At 43.7% G+C, this 25754-nt stretch overlaps 3 protein-coding genes across 8 annotated transcripts in view; 2 read left to right on the forward strand and 1 right to left on the reverse strand.

The window, feature by feature from the left end:
* The window catches only part of PHYHD1 (phytanoyl-CoA dioxygenase domain containing 1), a 47241-nt gene extending 32823 nt beyond the window's left edge, over positions 1-14418 (forward strand). For all 3 annotated transcript variants that reach the window (XM_073600117.1, XM_073600115.1, XM_073600116.1), the window contains 4 exons: positions 2000-2128; positions 7999-8115; positions 12419-12545; positions 14234-14418. In XM_073600117.1, coding sequence (XP_073456218.1) covers positions 2000-2128; positions 7999-8115; positions 12419-12545; positions 14234-14279 — 419 coding nt within the window. In that variant the 3' untranslated portion in view covers positions 14280-14418. The remainder of the gene's footprint in view (positions 1-1999; positions 2129-7998; positions 8116-12418; positions 12546-14233) is intronic.
* Positions 14419-17587: 3169 nt separating this feature from the next.
* Positions 17588-24977, reverse strand: DOLK (dolichol kinase). The gene is made up of 2 exons (XM_073600114.1): positions 24852-24977; positions 17588-22152 (listed from the first exon to the last, which is right to left on the reverse strand). The coding sequence occupies exon 2, from the start codon at positions 22017-22019 to the stop codon at positions 20466-20468; it is 1554 nt and encodes a 517-aa protein (XP_073456215.1). The 5' UTR covers positions 22020-22152; positions 24852-24977; the 3' UTR covers positions 17588-20465.
* NUP188 (nucleoporin 188) overlaps positions 24868-25754 on the forward strand; it is a 136730-nt gene continuing 135843 nt past the window's right edge. For all 4 annotated transcript variants that reach the window (XM_073600108.1, XM_073600111.1, XM_073600109.1 and 1 more), the window contains exon 1: positions 24868-25041. In XM_073600108.1, the coding sequence (XP_073456209.1) occupies positions 25013-25041 (29 nt within the window). In that variant the 5' untranslated portion in view covers positions 24868-25012. The remainder of the gene's footprint in view (positions 25042-25754) is intronic.

A 25754-nucleotide genomic window follows, 5' to 3' on the forward strand; every position in this document is an offset into this window, starting at 1 on the left:
GCTCCCCTCACCCCCCTAATACTTACCTGAGCCAGATCTTCCTCCAGAGATGTCCAGGAGTGCCTCGGCCATCTGGGACTCTCCCTCCTGTTTGTCTGAAACACAGCAGCGGTGCCATTGGCTCCCACTGCTGTCCATCAAAGTCAGTTAGCCAATGAGGAGAGAGAGGGGGTGGGGCCGAACCACGGCTCCGAGTCTGAATGGACACAGGGAGCTGCGGCTCTGGTGCCTCCATAGCAAGCAGCTTTCTGTGGGGGCACTCGACAGGAGGGAGGGGCCAAGAGAGCCGACGAGGGACCAGAGAAAAGGATCGGGGTTGCTCTGTGCAAATCCACTGCACACAGCAGGTAAGTATTACATGTTTGTTATTTTTAAAGAAAAAAACAAAAGGAGACTTTACAATCACTTTAAGTGGTTACTATGCACAGCTGCAGCAGATTCGGTTTTAGTAAGTCCCCCAATAGTCTTACACAAAGGTGCTTTTATGCTCTGTGTGCATGAGGCCTAAATGTTCTTCTGTATCAGCTATACTCAGATCGAGTGCTACAAATACTCTAGGTGGCCTATCCTGTAATCTTAGCAGCAAAGATGTCTTTTTATTCCACAACCATTCCTCTTTTACACATAACTGTTTAAAACAAATCTAATCCTAAAAACAAAAATTCTCTATATTGCAGCTTTTCAGTCCTTAAATATTGTGGCTGCATTAGTTTCCTTTTTTCAGTTTTTATTTATTTTTTTCCACCTAATGATCTTGTGATTTCCACACATTCTGTTCAAAGGTGACAATGCTCACTCATTGCATTGTATCTATGGAGGGTGCAGTGTTGTCATCTTAGGCTGCTCTTCTGGTTTGGATACAAACACATCCTTCTCTCCATCTCCAATACATGATGCGCGGGGGATTAGTAGTTGAGAAGATAGCTTTTAAGAAAGGTAACATTGTTGGAGATATCAGTTCAACTCGCAGGAATTTAATAGAACGCTGAATTTCTAGCAAGATCAACAGGTAACTGCTGAAAACTTTATTAGCCTAACAAAAAAGAAAACCGATGTAGCCGTTACACCTATGAACTGGTAAACTGGAATATATTAGAACTAAACTCTGGAAGCTGTGCCCAAGAGAAAGGTCGGTAAAAGGCAACCAACTAGTCACCACTATTGCCGGTTGTCTTCATAAAACTAATCTATTCCTATTACGGACTTAAGATGCCTTGTTCTGCACTGTGTCTCTGTGTGGAGACAGCTATCTTGCTAGAAGCAGGGCTTTTCTTCCTCATTCAGAGCTTTCAGCAAGGAGGACAGTGATCAGCACAGTAGTGACCAGTGGCGACTGGTGCTAAACTTTTTGGGGGGGTGACAAACAAACCCCATCCACGGTCCCCCCCGCACTCACCCCTCCACGGCACAGTCCCCCTGCATTCACCTCTCCATGGCTTCCTCGGCTTCTCCTCCTTGCCAACCCGATCTGCCTCCTGTCCTAATTGGCCAGGAGGAGAAGTCAGAAGACAATAGCTAGTATTGATTCGCTATTGTCACAAGTGGTTGAGCCCAACCTTTTTCAAGCCAATTAGAGCCTCAGGCTCTAATTGTATGCTTATAAGAAGAAAAACATCATACAAACGTATGAGTCTGGCGCTCCACATGCAAACTAGGGGGAAGCACCCCTGCACCCCTAATTGACCAGCCACTCCTGGTAGTGATATCACCAAATGTCACTCCAGATCTCCTTGGGCTAGCACTCACATAAATAAATATATATATATCAGGAGGATTTCAAGACAAAAAGTCATTTTTCATGGTACTGTTTTTAGGAACAATTAACTTTTCTTGTTCTCAATAACATACTTCGCTTTTTGGGTTCGGGTTTACAAACTTTTTATTTTTGTGTTTAGATGTTCTTCTCAGAGCCAACTTTGATAAATAACTCCACAGTAAATTATTTTATTTTGTCAGCGCTGCTTGTTTGTTGTTTAAACCCACTTAATTTTTGCACCAGTCACACCTCACCAAGATGCCACCTTCCTGCACACGGAGCCCCTTGGACGGATCATAGGATTCTGGATTGCTGTTGAAGATGCAACCGAACATAACGGCTGCTTGTGGTTCATCCCAGGTTCTCATAAGGGTAAGGCAGAATGGAATGGTACATTTACTCATTGATTGTTTACAATATTACTCCAACGCAGTGCTCAAATGCTACAATTTTAGGATTATTATAACTAGCAGCAGTATGGCTAAACCCACCACAATGAGATGCCTCCTCACTGCCTGTTTTGAACCCATTTTTGCCAAACGCACAAGCCGCAACTGTGTGCATTGTGGCAATTCTCTATTTGTTTGCATGGGTCGCTTGCCACGAGCTGGTCATGATATGGTGGATAGTTTTTGCCATGGGTGTGAACCAAAACATTGCGGCCGCGGCATGAGATCACATTTGCTGCCATTGACGTTAGGAGGGGGCAGTTGGGGGGGAGGGGGTGGTAAAAACACATCTCAACCTTGAGTTTTTAATGCTCCCCCCAACCGCCTAGTCTAAACGAGGCCTAAAGAACAAATTCCTGGCTTGTATATGCTGCCTGAAACCTGAATTTACAGAGACTTGATTAAGGCTTAACTCTAGGCAGATGGTAATGATACAAAGTAATGTGGATCTGTAATCGTGAATACATCAATAAACATATTTTGAATACAGGCAGTGTAAGTAGCTGAAGGTGCAGAAGGAACAAAAAAGTTAATGTGCTGACAAGGAACACGCTGATAGGAGGAGAAAGCATAGTGACAGAGAAATGAGATCATCACAGATCTGTTTTCACTGTTCAGCTGCAGGCTGGGTCCAGGATGACCTGGGTTCAGAGGAAGTGGGTTAAAAGATGCTGACTGTGGTGGAAAAGAAGTACTGCGTTGGAAGGCTCTGCATTAAAATGAAATTTCTTTAATCGCACATCACAGGACACAGAGCCATAGAAATCACTATGTGGGTTATAGGCCACCTTCAGGTGCTGGACACTGGCACAGTCTAAACAGGAAGTTGCCTCCCTATATAACCCCTCCCATACGGGGAGCATCTCAGTTTTTTTTTAAGTTTTTTTTTTTTTTTTTTTCGCCAGTGTCTAAGGTGTTGGTCACGAGTGAAGATGTGCTGTGCTGAGCTCCACTGGAGCAATCCTTGCTCGGGCTAGCTATGCAGCCGGATACATTCAAAGTGTCTTTTAGGTCGAATTGAATGTACCCGGGCCTCGTGTCCGAAGAAACAAGGTTTTTCCTGTAACGCTTCTCTTTTTTTTAGAGAGCTGGACCCCGGGATCCAGTGCTTTAGTATTTTCAGCCATAAAGTTTTACTGGCAGGGTGCTATTAGGGGTCCAGGAGTGTGGGTTCCCTGGTTCCTGAAGGTTTGGTAACAGAACCCACCGTGAAAGGTGAAGATTGGGTCTGTTGGATTTACCACAGAAAACCCTGCGGCGGGAAAGGTAAGTGGAGTTTTTCTAAGGAATTTTAAATTTTCTTATGAAATGTCTCCTTGACAAGGAACATGCTGATAGGAGAAAGCAGAGTGACAGAGAAATGAGATCATCATTGATCTGCTTTCACTCTTCAGCTGCAGGCTGGGTCCAGGATGACCTGGGTTCAGAGGAAGTGGGTTGAAAGATGCTGGCTATCAGACTGAGGACATCTTGTGGTGGAAAAGAAGTACTGCGTCGGAAAGCTCTGCATTAAAATTAAATATTGCGACAAAAGCTGGTTTATCTGTAAATTGGTTATTCATTTTTTATCTTTTTTTTTTGTCTGGAGTTCTGCTTTAAAAGGTCACAATAGATTGAGTACAATGAAAGTAAACCTATTTCCTGAGCATGTAGTTAAAATTGTACCTTCTTCGTTAACTGTTTAAAACAGGTTCTTTCTTATATCAAAACATGCAGCTTAAACAGACAAAACAGTGCTGTCCCCTATATGCAAATTTTGACTTTGTCAAAAGTCAGGCTCTAAACCCTTATCTCTCCAACCTTTTCCCTGGCTGCTGACTTATGCAGAGAGCAGTGACACATTACTATCACAGGAAGAGAAGAGTTGTCTTTGTCATGCAGGCTTTGGTTGGCAGCCTGACTCCCATTCCTCTGTGCTCTGCAAGAGGCAAAACTGTAACTCCCGCAGGAGGAATAATTGGGGAGAAGATTGAAGCAGAGTTTTAGGGCTCTTTCACACGGGACGGATCCATGATGATCTGCCCCATAAACATCCACTTGCTCAGCGGGGATCTCTCCGCTGATCGCCGGTGAGCAGGAAGATGACAGGTGACACTGTGCAGCGACAGACCTGTCAGAGTGCCGCTCTCCCCTATGGGGGATCGGATGATGACGGACCGCAGAGTCTGTCGTCACCCGATCCGATCACGGATGGAAAAGTAGGTTTTTCCTCCGTTACACTTTTTCGGATCGGAGCGGGTCGGATGTCAGCGGACATGTCACCGCTGACATCCGCCACTCCATAGAGCTCTATGGAGGGTCTGTTCAGGTCCGCCTAAAAAACTGACATTCGGACCTGAACGGATCGTCAGTGTGAAAGAGGCCTTGGTGAGCTGCTTATAAGCTGACTAGTTTTATATTTGGCAGCAGCTTCTATAAATAGTGACATAAGGAAGGGTTGCTTTAAAATACTAAATCTGGCAGCAGGAAGTTTTATAAGTCAGGACAGTTAAAACAAATGTAAAACTCCAATTTGTTAATGATCTTGTTTCTTTTTACTTGTACAAGTGGGATCACATTCTGCCTTGTTAAAAAAAAAAAAAAGCCATATTCTGTTCAATATAATAATCTTTGTATGACCGTAATCGCCATCTAGTGGCCATATTGTGTTTTTTTTCCCTGAATTAGGTATTTAAAAACAAATAAAGCATTATGGCCACTAGATGGTGTTTATGATCATAGGAGATAAGTATATTACACAGAATATGGCAAGTTTTGTTGGTGCTGTGCAGATTGTGCCACATTCTTTAAGCAAACTCTTTACATTGAACCCCTTGAAGCTGAGGAACAGCTATGTGTGTGAAATGTTCTGTTGAGTTTTAGTGCACACACAATACCATTGTATGAAGTAACAGCTCTGCCCACATTAATGAGTAAATATTCATAATATGATAATATGAAACTCACTTCTCATACCAAACTTTGCTGAGATACCTGCCACAAGCCTGGTGGGCAATGTCCGTAAATCATATTCTTTCTGTTAGCCCATAATGTGCATTCTACCATGCATATGAAAAATAATAAACCTGATCCAGCATGAAAAAGATGAAAGACTCAGTATTCCCTGCAGGCAGTAGTTTGTGTAGGACACTGCCACTAAACCCTCCACATGGCACAGAATCCTATTTACTAAGCATAGCAGTCATCATAGCTCTCTATAACAAGCGTCACTGTGTGCTGCTGACATCCGTATCTGGCCCCTCCCTCAGACTCTTCAATCTCTCGTCCGCCCACACAACCTGGCGCGAGACGTCCTAATGTCACGTGTGGGGTCACTCTATGCAGTGCAAGGGAGGAACAAAGTACTATGCAATGCCGATCACATGGCATCTCATAGTAAAATTAAATAAGCAAAGCCAGAAAAACTATTTGCGGGCGGCATGGGCTCAAGGGGTAGCTTCTTTGGGCCCAACGACTGGGCCCGGGGCAGCTTCCCCTTTTGCCCCACATTAAAGTCTGGTCCGTGGGCACTGGTTAACTATATAATTTATATACAACTTTGTTTCAGTTTCTGAACATGGTAGGCCCAATTCTTGACATTAAAACCTAAACCAGACAGACAATTTATTTTGAATTCCTTCTCATCTACATGGCTGAGCGTATCTAACCCAAAATCAAAAATGTAATATATTGCAGCCAAACAGTTCTTATGTGTGGTGGCTGCATTTATTTATTTATTTTTACTTGTGATCCCACCAGTAACACACATCCTGTCCTCAGGTGACAATGCTCACTCTTTGTATTGTATCTATGGAGAAGAAGCATTGTCACCCTAGGGCTAATCTACACTGCATTTCTGGCAGGATCATCTGGCATTTACCTGTACTTGCAGAAAATGTACTGTCTCGAAAAAAAAAATAGCTACCACTTCTAAGGACTGGTAGGCTGAAAAATATTACATTTGTAAATCTGTACTCCAGGCAACCCAGATAGCAAGCAATTGAGCTGTAAGTTTGAAAATGACTTGCTAAGCTATTGCTAGACTTGCCAGGCTTCACAAGTTTGTTGCACAATTGCAGCAGGTCCGCATTGCATGACTCCAGATCAACATTCTTTGCAAACATTCTTCAAATCTGCTGCAAGTTCTGGTTCAGTTATGTTGTGCAATAGTCATCCCACCACAGGGGTCACTGTGACTTGCAGAGATCTTGCTGTACTCTCACTACTGCAGCTTTGGTCTTGCTAGAGACCTGACACACAAATTTGCTACAAATTGGAAAAATGTCAACTAGAACTTGTGCGTCAGGTGCTCTGCAAGTGTACAACTTGCCACTGAAAATGTGCAGCAACTTAACAGACTTACAATTTAAACTGCCACAAATTTGTGCAAGTTATCCTTGCTATCTGGGAAACCACTAAAAGTGCAGTTGGAGCACATCCCAGATAGCAAGGATAACTTGCCACAAATTTGTGGCGGTTTAAATGGTAAGTCTGTTAATTTGCTGCACGTTTTCAGTGGAAAGTTGTACACTTGCAGAGCACCTAAAGCACAAGTTCTAGTTGACACTTTTCCAATTTGTTGCAAATTTGAGTGTCAAGTCTCTAGCAAGAGACACATTGCAGCAGTGAGTCTACAGCAAGATCTCTGCAACAACATAACTGAACACTTGCAAGTTGTACACTTGCAGAGAACTTGCAGCAGACTTGCAGAATGTTTGCAAAAAAAGTTGATCTGGAGTCATGCAATGCAGACTTGCTGCAATTGTGCAACAAACTTGTGAGGCCTAGCAAGTCATTTTCAAACTTGCAGTATAATGGCATGCTATCTGGGATACTGTATATAGGGGATGTTTTGCTCATCAAAGGATTTGTATTTATAATGATCCAGTCCTGACATTTACACAGCCTGCCAGACAGTAGAGCCAAGTTGATGACCTGACTTTTCTCTTCTTTGAAGTTCATCAATACAGCCTGGTCACCTCCCTGCCTTTAACTTGCAATTGGGCAGTGAAGGAGCAGCAACAGAATGACAAGCTCATCCCTTTGCTCTCTCCTCCATGTCAGCATTTTTCTGACATACAGCCTAACTGTTTTTCTTCTAGTGCGGCCTCTCCTTTTACAAGTATACATTTTACAAATTCCCACATTTCTAAATTCCAAGAACCTGAAAAAGAAATCCAGCCTGCCAGTATAGCTGCACATGCTCAGTCGGCTATAGAGTCCAGCAGTGTCATATTGGGATGGCTGTATTGCAGGTCGGACGACACCCCTACGGTCACTTATTTGCTGGGGACAGAGCCCTCAAAGCTGGGACTGTCCCCAGCAAACAGGGACAAATGGCAATCATGTGATACTGGTCATTTGTAGGGCCAAGCTGTACTTTAATTTCCTGGGATATGGAGGGTTGTGCCATACTGCATATGCTCCAATGCCCAACATTAGAGCATAATGGTAAGCCTATCTCCTGAAGTTATGCACAGCCCACCACCTCTCAGGATAGTAAAACAGACTATACATGTTACAGTTTGATGGCACAGATCCTTTAGATTTTCTGGATACAAATTGAACAGATTCTTCAAGAAGGCATTTACATTACCTAGCCTTAGAGAAACTAAAGAAAACTGCACAATCATTATGCAGGCTTTTACTCTGCAGCATTTGAAACTGCCTGATCATTTGATCTAAAACCTCTTCTATGATAGTGCTTTGAGGATAATTGGGAGCAACAACTTGGCCTCCGTTGTTTAAAAGTAAACTTTTAACTTGTCTTTTACATATGCTTTAACCAATGTTTACTTTTCCGTTTCAAAAAAGCTGGAATTTCACGCCGCATGTTGCGCACGCCGCCCGGCACGATCCCTTGTACAGAGTTCATTGGAGAAGAGCCACACTTTAATGAAGAACTGTTTGTGCCAGCTCCAGTGCCAAAAGGTGATTCCATTCATCTCATACATGGCTACGCAGTTATATAGTTGGTTAGGTTAAAAACAGACTCTGATCCATCATGTAGAACTCTTCACCTCCTGGAATATGGCTCCAGTGGAAGGTAAAATAAAATATCCCAGCAACTATCATCAATTCTTCCTATATCCTTCCTAAATTCTTAAGGAATAAAACACTCCATAAGGCCACAAAAACAGCCACTGTTTAATAGCATTACCAATCATCATTCTGCTTTATTAGTTAAAGTCATTTTTTTCTTAAAGTGTAAGTTTATTTTTGCTATGTTAAATTTTTACCTTGCTCTACATTTCAGTGAATCTCATTGTGGGTCCTTGCCCGGCATCATGCAGCCTTTCTAACAGGCCCACCGGCCAACTTTAAGGTGCGCATGTGCACTGTGGCCCCATTCATTCTTATGACTGAGCTGTGTTAAACTGGATTTCAGGAATACGGCTCCCCTATACAAATTAATGTGTCAGAAGGATAAAAAGGCCTGGTTCCATTTTAAACGAGCAATAAAACAGGATTCTATTATTTACATAACTGTATTTTATGTATGCCTTATTTACAGCTAAAAAGCTTTGCAAATTTCACTTAACAAAAAAAAAAAAAAATAATAATAACTTGGCCATGACAGCTGATTCTCCCTATTGGTCCCTTTATGATGGGTGAGGAAGTTGAGCTTTGTTTATAAGTTCCTCTGCTTTTAACCCTGGATCTGACAATCCTGCTAGTGTGATTTTTATGACAGTAATGAGGTCCGGTCATCACCAAAACTGGGTCAGAAACTGAGTGGTACCCCTATCCTGTTTACAATTTTGGTTAGTTTTAGAGTGGAATTCCAGGCTATACCTAACTAATCTTAAAACTGCCCTCTTCCCAATCCTAAACCCCTATGATGACCAAGCTGTGCAAGAAAGCCTGCTCCGGTCTGGTCACATGATCTCCCAACTGTCAGCCAGCAGCATCTGCAGGGGAGAGGAGTGAGTACTTGCCAACCGCTATATAAGCCCGGAATGGTGATGTCACCCATAGGCTTCAATGGCCCATCTATTGTCCGCTCTCTCACCTACACTGGCTGACACAGGGGAGAGGGATCACATGATCACTGCAGCGGCCCGAAAATAGGCAAGTATATACATCTTTCATACACAGATTAGTTAGCATAGGTGTTAGGAAGGGGGAGGCAGCATTTTTTAAGATTAAATTGATACAAAAGTCTCATTTTTTTTTTCTACAAAAATAACAAACATGTTATACTTACCAGCTCTGTAGTGGTTTTGCACAAAGCAGCGCCGATCCTCCTCTTTTAGGGTCCCTTGCTGATGCGCCTGGCTCCTCCATCCTGCCAAGTGCCCCCACAGCAAGCAGCTTGCTATGGGGGCACCCGAGCCGCAACTCTGTGTGTCCATTCAGACACGAGGCCGTGGTTCGGCCCCGCCCCCTCTCTATCCTCATTGGCTCACTGCAGCGGGAGCCAATGGCGCCACGCTGCTGTCTCAGCCAATCAGGAGGGAAAGTCCCGGGCACCCGAGTCTCTCCTGCAACATCGCTAGTTCGAGGTAGGCTCAGGAAAGTATTATGGGGGGCTGCTGCACACAGAAGATTTTTATCTTAATACATAGAATGCATTAGGATAAAAAAAACTTTGACTTTACAACCACTTTAATTGGGTATATCCTGGAATTCCACATTAGGTTTGCAGAATTTAGATTCTCATATATTCTACAACCACCATCATGAATGTCATTAAACTTTCTTAGCAGACGATCTGTCCATATCATAAGTTCCATGAGGAGAAAGGGCCTTAGGTTAGCTAATGGAATCGGGTAGGTCTGCTCAAATAGGCTATAGCCTGTAGTAAACTGCTAATGGCTAGTCTGAAAGACTTGTGTTAAAACATTTCCGTTATTGACATACTACAGTGCAGATAATTACATCTGTTAGTTGGTATCAGGTGGGCAATAAAACCTCCAGTAAGCTTAACAGGCCTTAATGCTGGTCATAATTGGCCGCAGTAAAACATTTAGACCAATACGCAGTTAGAGCTGGCTTTCTGTGACCCAAGGTTGTCCTTTAAAACAGCACTGTTCTCCAAGTATGCACAATTTTCATAACGCTGGCTATAATGGAGATATCTTCATAGAACATGTGTACACTGCTGCTTGGTGAAAATATAATCATTTTAGCACTAAACACCCCCATCTTACGAGGTGCAGCTAGATAAGGGGGCCACAGTTCACTTTCTGAGGAATCTACACAAGGGGAGACCTTGTGGTAAGTATCTATAAACTTGGAGCTTAATTCTGCATAATATGTTGCTTGAATGTAAAATATGGAAACCTGGAAATATGGTTATCATCATAAAACTGACATTGTGGTAGGTTTTGCTGGAATATTATAAAACCTTTCAGCACTCCTACCTCACACCCCCTTAACCTTTGTGATTGTGTGAGGGGAGGGCTCAGTGACACCCTCTAAAACAGGAATATGCAATTAACGGACCTCCAGCTGTTGCAAAACTACAAATCCCATCATGCCTCTGCCTCTGGGTGTCATGCTTGTTGCTGTCAGTCTTGCTATGCCTCATGGGACTTGTAGTTCTTCAACAGCTGGAGGGCCGCTAATTGCATATCCCTACTCTAGAAGGTCCACACCATTGAAACGAAGAACATCTGCCTATGAGATCCACAGAATCGGATCCATTTATTGCCCACTGGCTGAACTGCCGGAATCCAAAGAGCCCCTGGCCTACCTTCTAACCCCTAATACCCAACTCCACCTTTAATGTCCCTTTTAAATAGTTAGTTTGGGCCAGAACTATTTACTGCACTAACAGGTGAGCTTGCTGGGTTTCGGCAGTGGGAAAGGAACTTCCCTTCCCACTCCCGCAACAAAATAGTCAGGCTGCTCAACCATTCAGAGGAATATTTGTATTATATGAACGAATACAAAGCTTCTTTTCATTGGCTGAGGAGGAGAGTTGGGCTGATGACATCACAATACCTGCCTCAGCCAATCAGAGGAAGCTTTGTATTCATTCATATAATACACTACAAAACTTCCTGTGAATGGTTAAGGAGCGTTCAACCCAACTCTGTTGTATCAGGAGCGGGAAGGGAAGTCCCATTACCGCTGCCAGAACACAGTGCTGTATACTGTATGAAGCTGAGGCTATGTACAGTTTATAAAATACGCCCAACAAGTGCACTGGTTAGTGCAGTAAATAGTTCATTTGGACCAACTTGTTTTTCTGTTGTGGTGTGACAGTGTGTATTAAAGACATTTCTTAATCACCTCCAGTCTGGGCCAATCCTGACATGTAAAAGTCATTATTTAGAACTCCAAAACATTATATAATTTTTAAGCAGAGGCCCTGGAGAATAAAATCAGTGTTGCAAACACAATAGATTACCCAATTATTTTTTTGTAAAATATAGAAGATGATGTTACCCAACATGTCACGCTTTAAATTTGTGCATGGCCGTGGAGTGGTGACAAACTACCGTACATTAAATTATCCATAGGCGACTCTTTAAAAGCCTTTACAGAGCACCAATTTAGAGTTAAACAGGAGGTCTGGTGCTAGAATTATTGCTCTCTTTGATGTTCGCAGCGATACCTCACATGTGTGGTACGATCACCCTTTGTGTGCATTTGCTGGTGGGTACATGGACACTTTAAATTTTGTATTATTTATTGATTTTATTTAAATTCATTTTTTTTACACTATTTTTTTTTTTGGGAGATTGAACTTTATTGCTATCACAGGAGATGAACAACGTCCCTTGTGATAGCATTGGCCGTGACAGGTCCTCTTTATCTCTCCTCTGCCTAAGTATGGGAAGTGGTTAAGTTATTATTGGTATTGCAGATATTGTGAATGGTTTGTGTTACTGATAAAGCACATGCTGGCAGCGGTTTGGTGTGTAACAGGTTCACGGGTAGGTCACTAAATCCAGTGTTGATGGCTTTCCATCTTCTGGAATCTCTAGATTGTGGTCCCAGGAGCTGGAAAGTATTTGAAGGGTGAGGGCCAGAGTGTCATTGTCACATATTGGTGACAGCACAGTGAGATCTGACCTGTGTTTGCATATATTGGTGACAGTCTCTGAGAATTTCCAGCAAAGGCAACCTTCTGCTTATATATTTTTCTTACCGTTTGCTCATCAGTAGTCCAGGTTTGCCACACATTTTTGAAAGAAAGTCACGATCTCGGTTTCATTGATTGCAAAGGGAATGATATTGAAGTAACTGTGTGTGAGGTTAAACTCCCTTTTCTTATGTCCAGGAAGCTTAGTGCTGATTCAAGGAGAGGTTGTCCACAAAAGTGAGCTGAACACTTCCTCAAACTCTCGCCATGCCTACTCCTTCCATGTCATGGAATCAGAAAACACCACCTGGAGTTCAGAGAACTGGTAAGAGCCTTAAAGTGTAACTAAGCTATTAGGGCAGTTACACTTGTTTTTAGTAAGTCAAGCCCCTTCCCTGTCTTTTACTTGCATGATGTGCCTAGATCTCAGCTACACATCATTCTCAGGGTCACACTCTGCTTCCCAAAACAGAGTTTTGTCTCTTGGACTCCACAATGCAATACTAGTCCTCTTCAGAGTGGCCAGAGCGGTCAGTGACAGATGGGTTTGAAATCTAGGAAAGCAAAGTGTCATCTGATAACTATAACAGGATGAGTTAGATTAGTAAATAATTAGCATGGGGCATTGTCGGGGCCAGATTTAGACCTTGGGGGGGCCCTCATTTACAGAGTTGGTTTAACTCTCAATATGCATGACACGTCATAGGCCACCTTCCTTAAGAGCATAAATATTACGTCCCAAGATAAATTAAAAAAAAAAACCTTTTTATTAAAAGTATAGATTTACAATATATATTATTATAATGGTATTGCACAAAGCAGCTCCCCCAACCTCCTCTTCTGGGGTCCCCTGCCAGTGTTCTTGACTTTTCTTCCTCTCTAAGTGCCCCCGCTCACAGGATTTGGCTGACAACAGCAGGATCCAATGGTTCCCGCTGCTGCTGAGTCTCCTGAAAAAGAGAAAGGGCTGCTGAATAGAGGCACAGCACTGGATTGAGATGGGGCTCATGTAAGTTTTTAAGGGGGGCTCGGGGAAGCAGCTTTTAAAAGTTGTTTTACCTCAATGCAGAGAATGCATTAAGTTAAAAAACCCTTTTGCCTTTATAAGCATATGTGGGAACCGCAGTGAACACTAAAGAACCTGCCCTTAAAGTGTTACTAAACCCAAAACACTAAAATCTGTCTGTATATGTAGCATAGCATACTTGTTATACTCACTGTGGAACTTAAGGGGTTAATCCTCTGAATTGTGTAAAAAGGCTGTTTTATCCTGTATGCGTAAATCCTTCCCTCTGCACTGTCTATCTGGGAAAGGCCAGCTAACACAGGCAGAGTAGCCGACCTGCACATGCTCAGTTGTGTCTTTTATGCTGGAGAGAACAGTTTCTTCAGTTTCTTGTTCTCAGCGCTAGCCAGGTCACATGATATTGACATCACACATGTGGGTGTGTATACAGGCTGTAGTGAAAATCTCCTCCTACCTGAACTCTCAGCACTGGAGAAACTGCAGTTTATCATGTAACCGTGGTATACATCTCATCCAAAAAGGTATATAATGGCAGTATTTGAATGTAAAAAGATGATTTATAAGCTGTGGGCACTGTGAGGGGGGGGGGGGGGGGGGTTCATATTACTGGGTTTAGTAACACTTTAAATTAAATTAGGTTGTGGAGCTGGCCTCTCTTTCACATTTGAACCACAGTAGCATTCTTAGATATGTTGAAAGATGTCCATTTACAGAACTCACTGAGTCATTGCAGCAATGACTCATGCATTATTGATCGTTTCCAATCAGACAAACTAAACCTCAAAGCAAGCTATTTTAGGAAATAACCAGAAACATGTAAAAGTGATCCTGAAGCTCCATCTACTGGCTGAAAAAAAGGATAAAATTCTACTTGTTTGCAATATTTAATATTTACCTAATTATTTGAATATTTCAATTGTCCAGGATGCCTATTCTGTACCGTATTAGCATTTTTTTTTTTATTCTTTAAACTTGCACTTGTCCAGGTTGCAACCAACTGCTGAACTACCATTTCCATCTTTGTACACATGACATGGACCCTTAAGGATCATTTGCTAGTCAAGTCCTTACTGCAATGGAAAAGGGAACCACCACTGCCATAAATGTATTATCCTATTGTCTGTTTTTCCAGTAATCAGTAAAACAAGTTAAGAATTCTGTTGTCACGTAATGCTTCTGCCATTATTTTTTTTGTTGCCATGGAAACAAAAAAATGGACAAACACCGGTTTTTCAAAAGTGTTATTTATATTGAAAAAAAAAAGTGTTTTGTTTTTTGTTGTTGTGGATTTTATACATCTTCAAAGAAAGTATGGAAAATCAAAATTGTAATACTTTTTAGCTGATACAGAGATATAAAAACAATACACAATAAATAGAAATAAGAAAATCAACATTTTTTAAAAATAAAATTTAACATATTACTTTTTTCTTAATATTGTGTGGGCTGTATTATACACAATACTGAAGGAATAAAGATTTACATTAATGATTGCACATTAGAAAATCAAAGTGAAAATGCATTCTGTACCTAACTGTATAATAATCAGCCCATTTTTAGATTTTGGCTGTTTAGCACAAGCTTAGCAATGAAAGCTTTTGTTCGGCGGTTATAATTTAACCCAAATTCTGCTTCTAAATGTACATTAGAAAATAAACCAGGAAAGATATAGACTACAGGATTAATGCCAAACTATAAAAAGGGGACTTCACCCAGGGCTGTCATTCTAGTGCTGTATGGACATCACAGGATGAACCACTGCCAGCTTCTGGGCATGGTTTAACATAAACCAGTAAAAAAAAAAAAAATCAAGTATACCCAACAGAGCATAGGAATGTCACTTCACCACACAAAGAAAATCCAATGTCTCCCAGTAGCTCAGAGCATAAAGCCGCCTAACAATGAAATGCTGGGATCTTTCAATAGATCAGAACGTAAGGTCGTCTCTTGCACTCCACAATGCAATACTAGTCCTCTACAGATTACAGAAGCACTGCCATTTTATTGTGGGATGGGGAGGGAGCAGTCCCTGTATTCTGATTCGCACTAAGTTGATGTTTTCATATGAAGCTCCTGGACCATAATGAAAAAAAAATCTGGTACCTTATGGTGACTGCATTTGTTTGATTAAAAAAAATAATAATTGCACTACCATGCACAGAGGTTTCTTAAAAATTTGAACCCCAGCCTTTCCTTCAGGCTTGCACAGTTGTACAGGCTCCTCTCCTGTACTGAAATTGCTCACTTTGATTTTACTGCATACTGTGAGCTTCTGCAAGAAGCTGTTGCAAGTGAGATACAACCTCATTATTTCCTGGTTAGGATGTTGTTCCGCATCAGCGTATTTCTCCCATAGATGGCTCAAATTTGGGCTGAATACTTCTGAGCCGGCCATAATTGGAGTCATAGATGGCCCTGCAATCACCCCCTGGGTCTACAAAACGCAATTTATAAATCAACTGAGCCAGATGGAAAATAATCAAGTGAACAGCGACTGCGCTCAATCTGACGCAGTCACTTTTCAGCAGTGACATTGTATCCTAAATACAATAGATGGCATTGCGGATTACTCCACCCATGCTGTTAAAAGGGATGGGGGGGATTGACTGATTTTCTCACTTAAGGTCACACATGGAGCACATTTCTTTCCTGTAACAAAGAAATCCGCTCGATTCCCCCATCAACACATACAGTGTTTGATAGGGGAAAAGACAATGATTATTACTAGCAGCTATACCGTACCGATAATCGCATTCAAAACCTGTCAGGCTGGTTGTACCCAAGTAGATCGATCAACTTGGTACCTTCAGACTGCCCATACATGGTTTAAATCTCAGCCGGTTCCTGCTGAACCGGGATTTGAATCGTCTATGGCCGGCCGAAGACTGCAGGCTGAACAAAAGAAAGTCAAGCTGGGTATAGTTGCCTTTACTGTCCCTGGTCCACCCCTTTCATTTACGGGATTTTAGTTCTTTGAAAGCTCAACTATCCATGTGGGTAAAATCAATGGCAGTTCTCATGTAAACACCATGGGGTTGATTTACTAAAACTGGAGAGTGCAAAATCTGATGCAGCTCAGCATGGAAACCATTAAGCTTCCTGGTGTTTTGTCAAAGCTTGATTGAACAAGCTGTAGTTAGAAGCTGATTGGCTACCATGCACAGCTGGACCAGATTTTCTCCGGTTTTAGTAAATCAACCAGCATCTGTCTAGGGACACCCACTCCTCCTCCCAACAGACATCCACCAACCCATCATGGAATTTTGCATAGCTCTTCCTAACAAACCTGCCCACTGCTTGCCTCAGGGCTGGGGACTTCTGAGAACAGTAGTAAGGCAGGGTGCTGTGCTGCTTCAGGAAGCTATGTTCAGCACCCTGCCGGCCCCTTCCACTAGTCACAATCTGCTTGTATTGTACAGAGACCTAGTAATGATGTCACTGAGTCTAAAATCAGGTTTGTAATACAAATGGAAAGGTTTAATTTACAAATGTCATTAGCATGATGATAAAGGGGGGGGCAGAAAAGTCAAAATTCACAGATTAAACCTTATTATTAGATCAATCTAATGCGGTGCCTTAGACATGGGCCTAATTTGCATTGTATTGTAGTGAATCTGACCCTGAGCGATCAAAAAACGACATGGCCTAAATTACTGAAATAACTGTGTCCTGATCAGACTTGTTTGATGGAAACAACCGATACCAACGAGACCTGCTAGAATTTACTCTGTACCATTACGGAGAAGACTTAGGCTGGGTTCACACTATGTGCAGCGTGGGGTCCGATGCGTCCCTGTTCACCATTTCAGGTCCAATTTTTTTTTTTTTTTGCCTGAATTTGGACCTGAAACAGAGCCAAAGATGCACAGGACCCTTTTGCTGTGTGCTCCACGGCTGCCCAGGAGATGTGTGAACCGGCTCCATTAAGAACTGGGCACACTCTCCTGCCATGCGAATTGGATGCGGGGGGGAAACCCTGCATCCTATTCGCAAAAGTGTGAACCCAGCCTGAATGTGTGCTGTATACCTGCAAATACTGAGAAAGTCTTCATCAGTGAATATTCTTATGCCTTTTTTTTAAATCCAAATGTTATGCTTCTAGGAAAGAATATAGTGCAAGGGTCAACAATATAATTTTCATCAAAATCTGTTGGCATCTGACCTGTACTAGGCTGCCAATAAAACCTGTAGATTCACATAGGGCATATCTAGTCATACAGACGTTATAACCTTTTCCTTTAACATCACTGCCCTGGCTCATTTTCAATGGGGCCAGAAGCAACTAAAGGAAAGAATTGGTACAGTTATCCCATTAGGCCTGGGCCAACTTCCTTACATTCTGCTTTCTGTCTAACACAGACTTTTTTTTTTTTTCAACAGATAGGACTTTGATACTTTTAGCGCAGCTGTGGACGGGATTTGTTTATAATCACTTGCATTTGCCTAACACATGAAGAAATCTCATCAAGACCAATTACATTAGGCCATGTTCACACAAGCGTAAAGCGGAACTTCACCCATAAGGGAAAGTTCTGTTTGCATCCTCCCCCTCCACTGCCACATTTGGCACTTTTTGGTTGGGGGGGTACCTGGTTTTGACAGGTACCCACTCCCACTTCTGAGTCAGATTGCTGCAGTGATCTGTGAGAATGTTCGTGCACCCCCCCCCTCCTCATTCCGCTGCAGTCTTCTGGGACAGAAGACATCACAGGTCCCAGAAGACCGCAGGACCATTCACATTGCGGCTCGCTTATGCACAGTAGGAAACCAGCTAAGAAGCAAGAAGGCTTCCCTGACGGTTTCCATTACCTAAGATGCTGGTGCCTGCACCCGTAGCAGATTGAAGAATTGGCTTAAGTGAGGACATCACTTGATCCCTGGACAGGTAAGTGTTCTTATATTAAAAGTCAGCAGCTGCTTACTTTAAATTTTTTTGAGGTGAAACTGGAGCTCTGGTTTAAGCATCAGCCCTTATGAGGGCCATGTTAGCCTGCACAGGCAGTACCAGTCATGTCAATTGGGGCACAGTGGCTGTATGGACAGAGCTGCTACTCCCAAGTTAAGTAAACCGTGTAAATGAGGCCTTAAAGTATAGCTAAAGGCAAAACTTTTTTTTTTTTAGTTTTAAATAGAGTGGAGAGGGATTAGAAAGCTTGTCAGGTTTGTGTTGCTTACTGTGTAAAAGAAAATCCCAGATTTTGGTTGTCCCCAGAACAGTAATAGAGAAGTGATCTTCCATTGGGGACACTACTCCTGGTGACAACCAGAGATTCTCTCACTGTTTTGGCTGTGGGACAGGAAGGGAAGGGAAATATCCCCAATAGGATACAGATGGCAAATAATAAAAAAAACTGATGGGTTAAAACCCTCCCTTATTCCATTCAAAATATAAGTTTCAAAATGTGGGAACAGACAGCCTTTTTATAGCAAAAGAAAAATACTATGTATTTTGCAATGAAGAATGTTTACCTGCTTGCAAGGCTCTTAATGTACAAAAGCTGCCTGCCCAGCTCAAAGTACAATTTCGGCATCTGTCAGGATAAATGCACTTCCCTTACATGCACAAGCATTACGTCATCCCGAGATGGTCAAAGATTCAAAACCTGAAAGAAGACCAGGTGAAGAAGTCAATGATGATGAGGTAGCTTGTGGTCATCGCATTGCTGGAGGGCGTGTGAGTAAAGTTCTACTTTAAAGTGGTTGTAAACCTTTCCATATAGCCAGTGAAGTGACTGCCCTCACTTGATATACAGAAATGAAACAAATCCTCCTACAAAAGCTGTACCTGTTTGTCTTTTTCCCCTACATAGGGGTGCACAATTTACACAGGATCTCTCAAAAGCAGGGGTCAGGAAGCTGAAGTTACATCAGTTAGGAGAGCTCTGTGAGCTGATGGAAGGGACATCCCCCTCCCCCCTTTTAGAGGCTGTCAATCAGCTGGATCTCCTTACCCTGTCACCATTTTTCTCTTGGTTTAAAGTGGAGTTCTGCCGTTTTTTTTTTTTTTTATAGAGTCAGCAGCTACAAATACTGCAGCTGCCAATCTGTCCCTCGGCTGTGGGGTGCTGCAGCTGCCATCCTCGCTAAGGGAATCAGGAAGTGAAGCCTTGCAGCTTCACTTCCTGGTTCCCTTCTGTGCATACGCGACTCACGCTGCTCTATCCCACTGCTCTCTGCTGTTTTCTGGGACCCGTGTGTCTCCCAGACAGGGGGGAGTGGCGTAGATACCCACGAATGGCACAGGAATCTATGCCCGGAAGTGGGAGCAAAATACCTGTATTACACAGGTATCTGCCCCCCCCCCCCCCCTGAAAGGTGCCAAATGTGACACCGGGTGGGGGGGGGGGGGACCGGAAAAGCGGAAGTTACATTTTTGGGTGGAACTCCGCTTTAAGGAAAACTTGTTGGAAGTGACTCATGCCGATAGCAGAGGAAGGAGGCAGCAGACAGAAATGTCACTGAGTGCTCTGGATTGAGACAGGTACACAATATAGATGGATATGCTTTGTTCATATTTCATGTCAGGGGTTTACAACCACTTTAAGCAACTAGCTGGCTGGTAGCTGTAAATCCCCTTTTCCTTTGCTTTCCAGGTTTATTAAAACAGACACAAACTTTGTAGCTCTAATTTCAACTCATTTGCTTGGATTATTTCCCATTACTCTGTAAGGTGTTAACACTTTAGTACAGCATCAAACTAATGTATTCCCAACACAACAGATTCTCATTCATTAGCTATATATATGAGCAATTAATTATTATTTCAAGGCCATCAGCTCTATCATGCAACAGGTTTGTAAACAGTCCATTCAAAGACTCATAATTGAAATAAACCTCAAAGCAATCCATTCAAAGGTTCACCAAAAACTGATATTGGTTTTAAATAGGGTGTTATTGTGGGCTGAATCATTCACAAAGGTATTCTATAACTCTTTAATTTAACAAACATTATATACACAGCTCCACCCATGTGTAGTGGTCATTAGTGCATAGTCTCACTCTTCCGGTTGGGTTTTTTCATTTATGTAAAATTAAAGTGATTGAATCAGGAAGAGTAAGACTCCTTGGACATGGAGGTGAAGAACTCTTTCCTTTCAAAAGGTAGAAAGTAAACCTTAGTACATGACTCAGCCTAACATAATACACCTGAACCAGAAATATCAGCTTTGGGTAGAATAATACTTTCACTTTTCAGAGGGCAGAATGCTTCTTGGCTCCTCAGACCATAAACATGATGTGCAGGTAAAGCGGCAGAATCAAGTTGTCTATTTGGGTAGTAAAACCTTCTAGCAGTGACACCAATGTGATGGACCCCACTAACCAGACATAGCCAGTGTTAATGTTCACACTGCTATCGAATATAAGGATAAGGGCCACTGCAATAATCTGGGCGAAGATGGACATGACGGTGCCCTCAAATGTCTTCTTCGTGCCAGGCCATTTAATTTCCCCCATTGAGCTGCCACAGACAGAAGCTATAGTGTCACCAACTCCCACGGCCAGAATGCCACAATAGGGCAACAAGGTGGAGGGGCCAGAAAGAGATGTTGCGCAGAGTCTTGGAAAGAGCCAAACCGGTAGAGACATCCCCAACAGAAGGTAAATGTGTGACAGAATCAGTGGACCGCTATCCCGCTCATCTAGGAACAGCGTCAGAAGAGTCCGTAAGGTCTGTCCAAGTGGCTTGATGTGGAAGAAGCGAACGTATTCCAATAGCACAAAAACAGCCAAACATACCACTGCAGCCACATAGAGCAAAGAACGATCGTACATGACTCCAGGAACGTATACAACCACTGCAAGAAAGTGAAAGTACTTGCGGGTTATGGTGGATACTTGCGGCTTGGATCTCTTCGAATTTTGAAATAGAACAATCCCGCAAGCAACAAGAACAAGGCATGTCCAGAAAAGGAGGAGATACAGTCGTGTTTTGCTCTGAACCAGAAACTCCACCAGCCAGAAGAGTGGATGTCTCTTGATGAGGTACTGCAGCCAGGGTACAAAGACCCCCAGACCTAAAACGGCGGTCATCATGTAGAAAAATAAAGCGGAGGTCCACGTGGTGGAGTCCATGAAAAAGAACAAGGCTGAGAAAATAATGCCCAGCAGGACCAAAGCCACCAAAGTCACTAGCAGGAGGTAATCAACGGGATCTCCCTTTCCACCCACGGCATTCAAGGAGCGCTTGATAAGCTGGTTAAGGACAAAGCTGAGTCCACCGAGGACAATGAGGGCCTCCCCAGGAGTGAAGCACCGTGGCAGCAAGTAAAGGATAATCATGCTGAGATACACGAAGATGAGGAGCACCTCCAGAACTTCGATAATTTCTGACACGGCCAGAGAATTCTTCATAGTATACAGTACCGCACAACAGGTGGCTCCGGACACTATGCAGGTGTTTTTCGGCACAGGTTTGGTAATACCCAGAGCAATTATGGACAGAAAATAGGCCAAGGCCATCCCGGTAGCTGATACGACTACGCTGAACCTTTCAAAGTAAACATTGCCCGAAGCCTTACACCTCTCCCTCATCACAATGCCCAGCAAAGGGATTATCATACTGGCTGGGAGGAGTCCACTGTTGGCAGAAGATCGAAACTGGAACACTGCTCCACCGGACTGCAGCAATCGATCCCATTTATGCTGCACATAAAAAGCTTGCACAGCCAAGGCCAGGGTACACCAGGAAAAGCGATCCCACACTACAGAATGAATACTGAGGACAATGCAAAAGACCACAAGGGACTCCGCCACCAGAAGTTTATTCACCATATTGCCAGGGACCTCTGATTCAAAGATGGCCGAACTTCTACGAGGCTTCCAGAAATGATTCACTCTTGTCTGTGTCTACAAAGGTTCCCCCGATATTCTCATCTTCCTTGTTGGGAAAGTCCGCAAAACAAACCTAAAAAATATGTCATGCGTGTTAAAACGTATACATCATTAAAGGAAACCTAACCATTAAATCTCATAAAAAACAAATGTTTAATAATCCTAAATCTGACCCTATCCAATGTGCCTGCCATGGAGGTCCTTCTTTGGGATCCTCCTGTTACGTCATTTGTTGCCCGTTTTATTATTATTTTATATTTATCAACACACTTCCAAGCCCCACCCACATTTCCAATCATGGCAGGCCCCATCCATATTTCCAATAGTGTCACACTTGCTCACATTTACAAGAGTGTCAGGCTCCACCCATGTTTCCAATATTGTCAAGCCCCACACACATTTACGAGTGTCAGGCCACACCCACATTTCCAATCGTGGCAGGCCCCACCCATATTTCCAATAGTGTCACGCTCGCTCACATTTACAAGAGTGTCAGGCTCCACCCATGTTTCCAATAGTGTCAAGCCCCACCCACATTTCCATAGTGACAGATTCTGTGAGATAGTGTTGAGGTGACAGCTGTCAGGGTAGATCCAGACCCCACTAACACAAGGGTGCCAACCGTCTGTAAATTTCGGCCACTTTACAAACTGTCCTTTACGGACAGTGGCCGCTTGAAAAAATATGGCCTGTAGTATGCCTGCAGTCTTTGACCGTCTCCTGTGTTATGTCTCAGTCTCTGACCGTCTCCTGTATTAAGTCTCAGTCTCTGACCGTCTCCTGTATTATGTTTCAGTCGCTGACCGTCTCAATCTCTGACTGTCTCATGTATCAGACCCCATTCACACTGGAGGCGTTTTTCAGGCACTTTAGCGCTAAAAATAGCGCCTGAAAAATGCCTGATCTTCAGCCCGAGTGCTTGCAAACTAGGGCAGTGCGCTGGCAGGACATTAGAAAAAGTCCTGCAAGCAGTATCTTTGGGGTGGTTTGTGATTGGTGTATACATCGCTCCTCCACCGCCCCTGCCCACTGGAACGTGTGGGCAGCGCTGTTGAAGCGCCACGACACTGGCACTTTTAACCCCTTTTTAGAAGGGGATTAAAAGCGCCCCGTTCCCGTCTGAATAGCGGTAAAGTGCCACTAAATCTAGCGGCGCTTTACCGCCCCAGTGTGAAAGGGCTCTCGCTGTCTGCAGTCTCCGACCATCTCCTGTAGTGTGTCTGCAGTCTCTGTGGACTGTGATGTAAAGGGGAACTCTGTGGACGCTTGTGCAAGGAGGAGGGTGTAGTGAGCAGATATCCCCCCCACATCAGAGCTTCCCTTTACACCAGAGTCAGCAGCATCCCCCCTTACATCAGAGCCCTCCTTTATATCAGAATCAATAATGTTCCTGTTTATGTCAGGGCCTGCAGAGTCCCCCCCCCCCCAGCACTGTAAAGAGAGAACTCTGTGTTGGGTTCTTATATTACCCTGACCATCAAGTAAATTGATATTGAGGTGTCATTAAAAATTTGACGGTCAGGAAATTCCAAGTGTTTTGTCAGTAAAAAAAATTGGTGCTGTCAGTAAATTCTTAGTGACCGATCAGTAAATGTCACTACTAGAGATTGGCAACACTGTGATGATTGGAGAAGAACACTGACATGGTCATATCTCCATGTGTGGAGGGGAGACACCCCCCCCCCCGGGGCATGGAACGTTCCGGGACTCTCATCGTGTCCTTAATGGAGGAGGAGGAAGACTGCAGATCTCTCCTATAGTCACCTTCCTGTCCTGCTGACATCCTTGCCCAGATTTCCTGTGTGGGTGTCACAGGGGCAGGAAGTGAGCAAAGTCTCCATGATGGGGTCACAGAAATGTTGGGTGAAGACTACAAATAAAAGGTGTGTGTGTGTGTAGGGGCTGAGAGGAGAATAGAGGGAGCCCACGTGTCCCAGTGTCTTGCCGAGAAAGTTCCCCCGGCGGATAAGGACCCCCCCTGTACTGCGCAGTACGAATGACTAGGAGCTGCCGAAAATAGCCGAAGCTGAAAAACTTCAATCAGCTGTACACGGTGCCTGCGCTCTGGGTCCAGGTTCAAGCCCCACCATCCAAGTGGACCTAGAGGGAGAATAAAAAAGGGCAGAGCGCAGCGAGCCCGCAAGGGGCCCTCTTACAGGCGCCGTGTACAGCTGATTTCTAGGCTATTTCCGCCGGCTCCTACTGCGCAAGCGCTGCGCCTGCGCAGTAGAAGAACTTTCTTGGCAGAACACCAGATTGCCCGGGACTGTCCCGGATTGCCATCTTTGTCCCTGGTCCCGGGCACCTTTATTCCGGGACAATACAGTGGTGGCAGGCTACGGGTGGCAAGTGACCAGCTCGAGGTTCCCACTGATTCTGCATTAGGGTGTGTTGAACTATTTCATGATCTATTACAATGTTGTAATAGAAATAATGTGATTTGATCATCCTGACACCAGATCTAGCATGGTGTCAGGATGATTTATGTGCAAACACCAGCAATTCACCTGACAAATCAAGCCGAATTCCCTGTCACCCCTGAGACTACATTGCTCCCCCTCATTTTTGGGGGGAAGTTGGGTGTCCCTGAATGTCAGTTTGGAAATGTGGTCACCCTCCTCCATGATTACATTCTCTACACACACCGCTACCGAGGAGGGGGCATCCTTACAGAGGAACAGAGGAATCCACCCCGAGCACAAAGCTCTGACCCCCTCCAATCACACAGGACGGCCCGGAAACACCCCGCTCTCCCCGCACCACCAGCTTTACCTAGGACGGCGCCATCTTGGGCTCCGGACACCAGTCTACCGGAAATGACGTTTCCCGGAGCCGCGCGACTTCCGGCAGCGGCTAATTCGTCTTCCCCGGTGTAGTGTGGCGGCGGGTGACGTGAGGTCACGTGTTCGGCGGTGGGTGAGAAGAAGACGGAGATGGCGGCTACCGGGGGCCTGGACGTGAGGTACGTGTGGGGGGAGGGGAGGGACACCAGTGTGTGTATATAAAGCTATGTACTAATGAGGCGGGAAGACTGAGGAGAGAATGACTGACACTACAACTCCCAGCATTACACATTCTACTGCACTACAACTCCCAGTATTGTATTCTCTGCTCCGCTACAACTCCCAGTATTGTATTCTCTGCTCCGCTACAACTCCCAGCATTACACCTTGTACAGCACTACAACTCCCAGCATTACACCTTGTACTGCACTACAACTCCCTGCATTACACCTTGTACAACACTACAACTCCTAGCATTACATTTTTTACTCCACTACAACTCCCAGCATTACACCTTGTACAACACTACAACTCCTAGCATTACATTTTTTACTCCACTACAACTCCCAGCATTACACCTTGTACAACACTACAACTCCTAGCATTACATTTTTTACTCCACTACAACTCCCTGCATTACACCTTGTACAACACTACAACTCCTAGCATTACATTTTTTACTCCACTACAACTCCCAGCATTACACCTTGTACAACACTACAACTCCTAGCATTACATTTTTTACTCCACTACAACTCCCAGCATTACACCTTGTACTCCACTACAACTCCCAGCATTACACCTTGTACTCCACTACAACTCCCAGCATTACACCTTGTACTCCACTACAACTCCCAGCATTACACCTTGTACTCCACTACAACTCCCAGCA

This window comes from Aquarana catesbeiana, linkage group LG09 (assembly GCF_042186555.1).
Source record: "Aquarana catesbeiana isolate 2022-GZ linkage group LG09, ASM4218655v1, whole genome shotgun sequence".
NCBI lineage: Eukaryota > Metazoa > Chordata > Amphibia > Anura > Ranidae > Aquarana > Aquarana catesbeiana.

Coding starts and splice junctions, on each gene's coding strand:
- DOLK (XM_073600114.1), bottom strand. CDS start 22,019: ATGGTGAATAAACTTCTGGTGGCGGAGTCCCTTGTGGTCTTTTGCATT.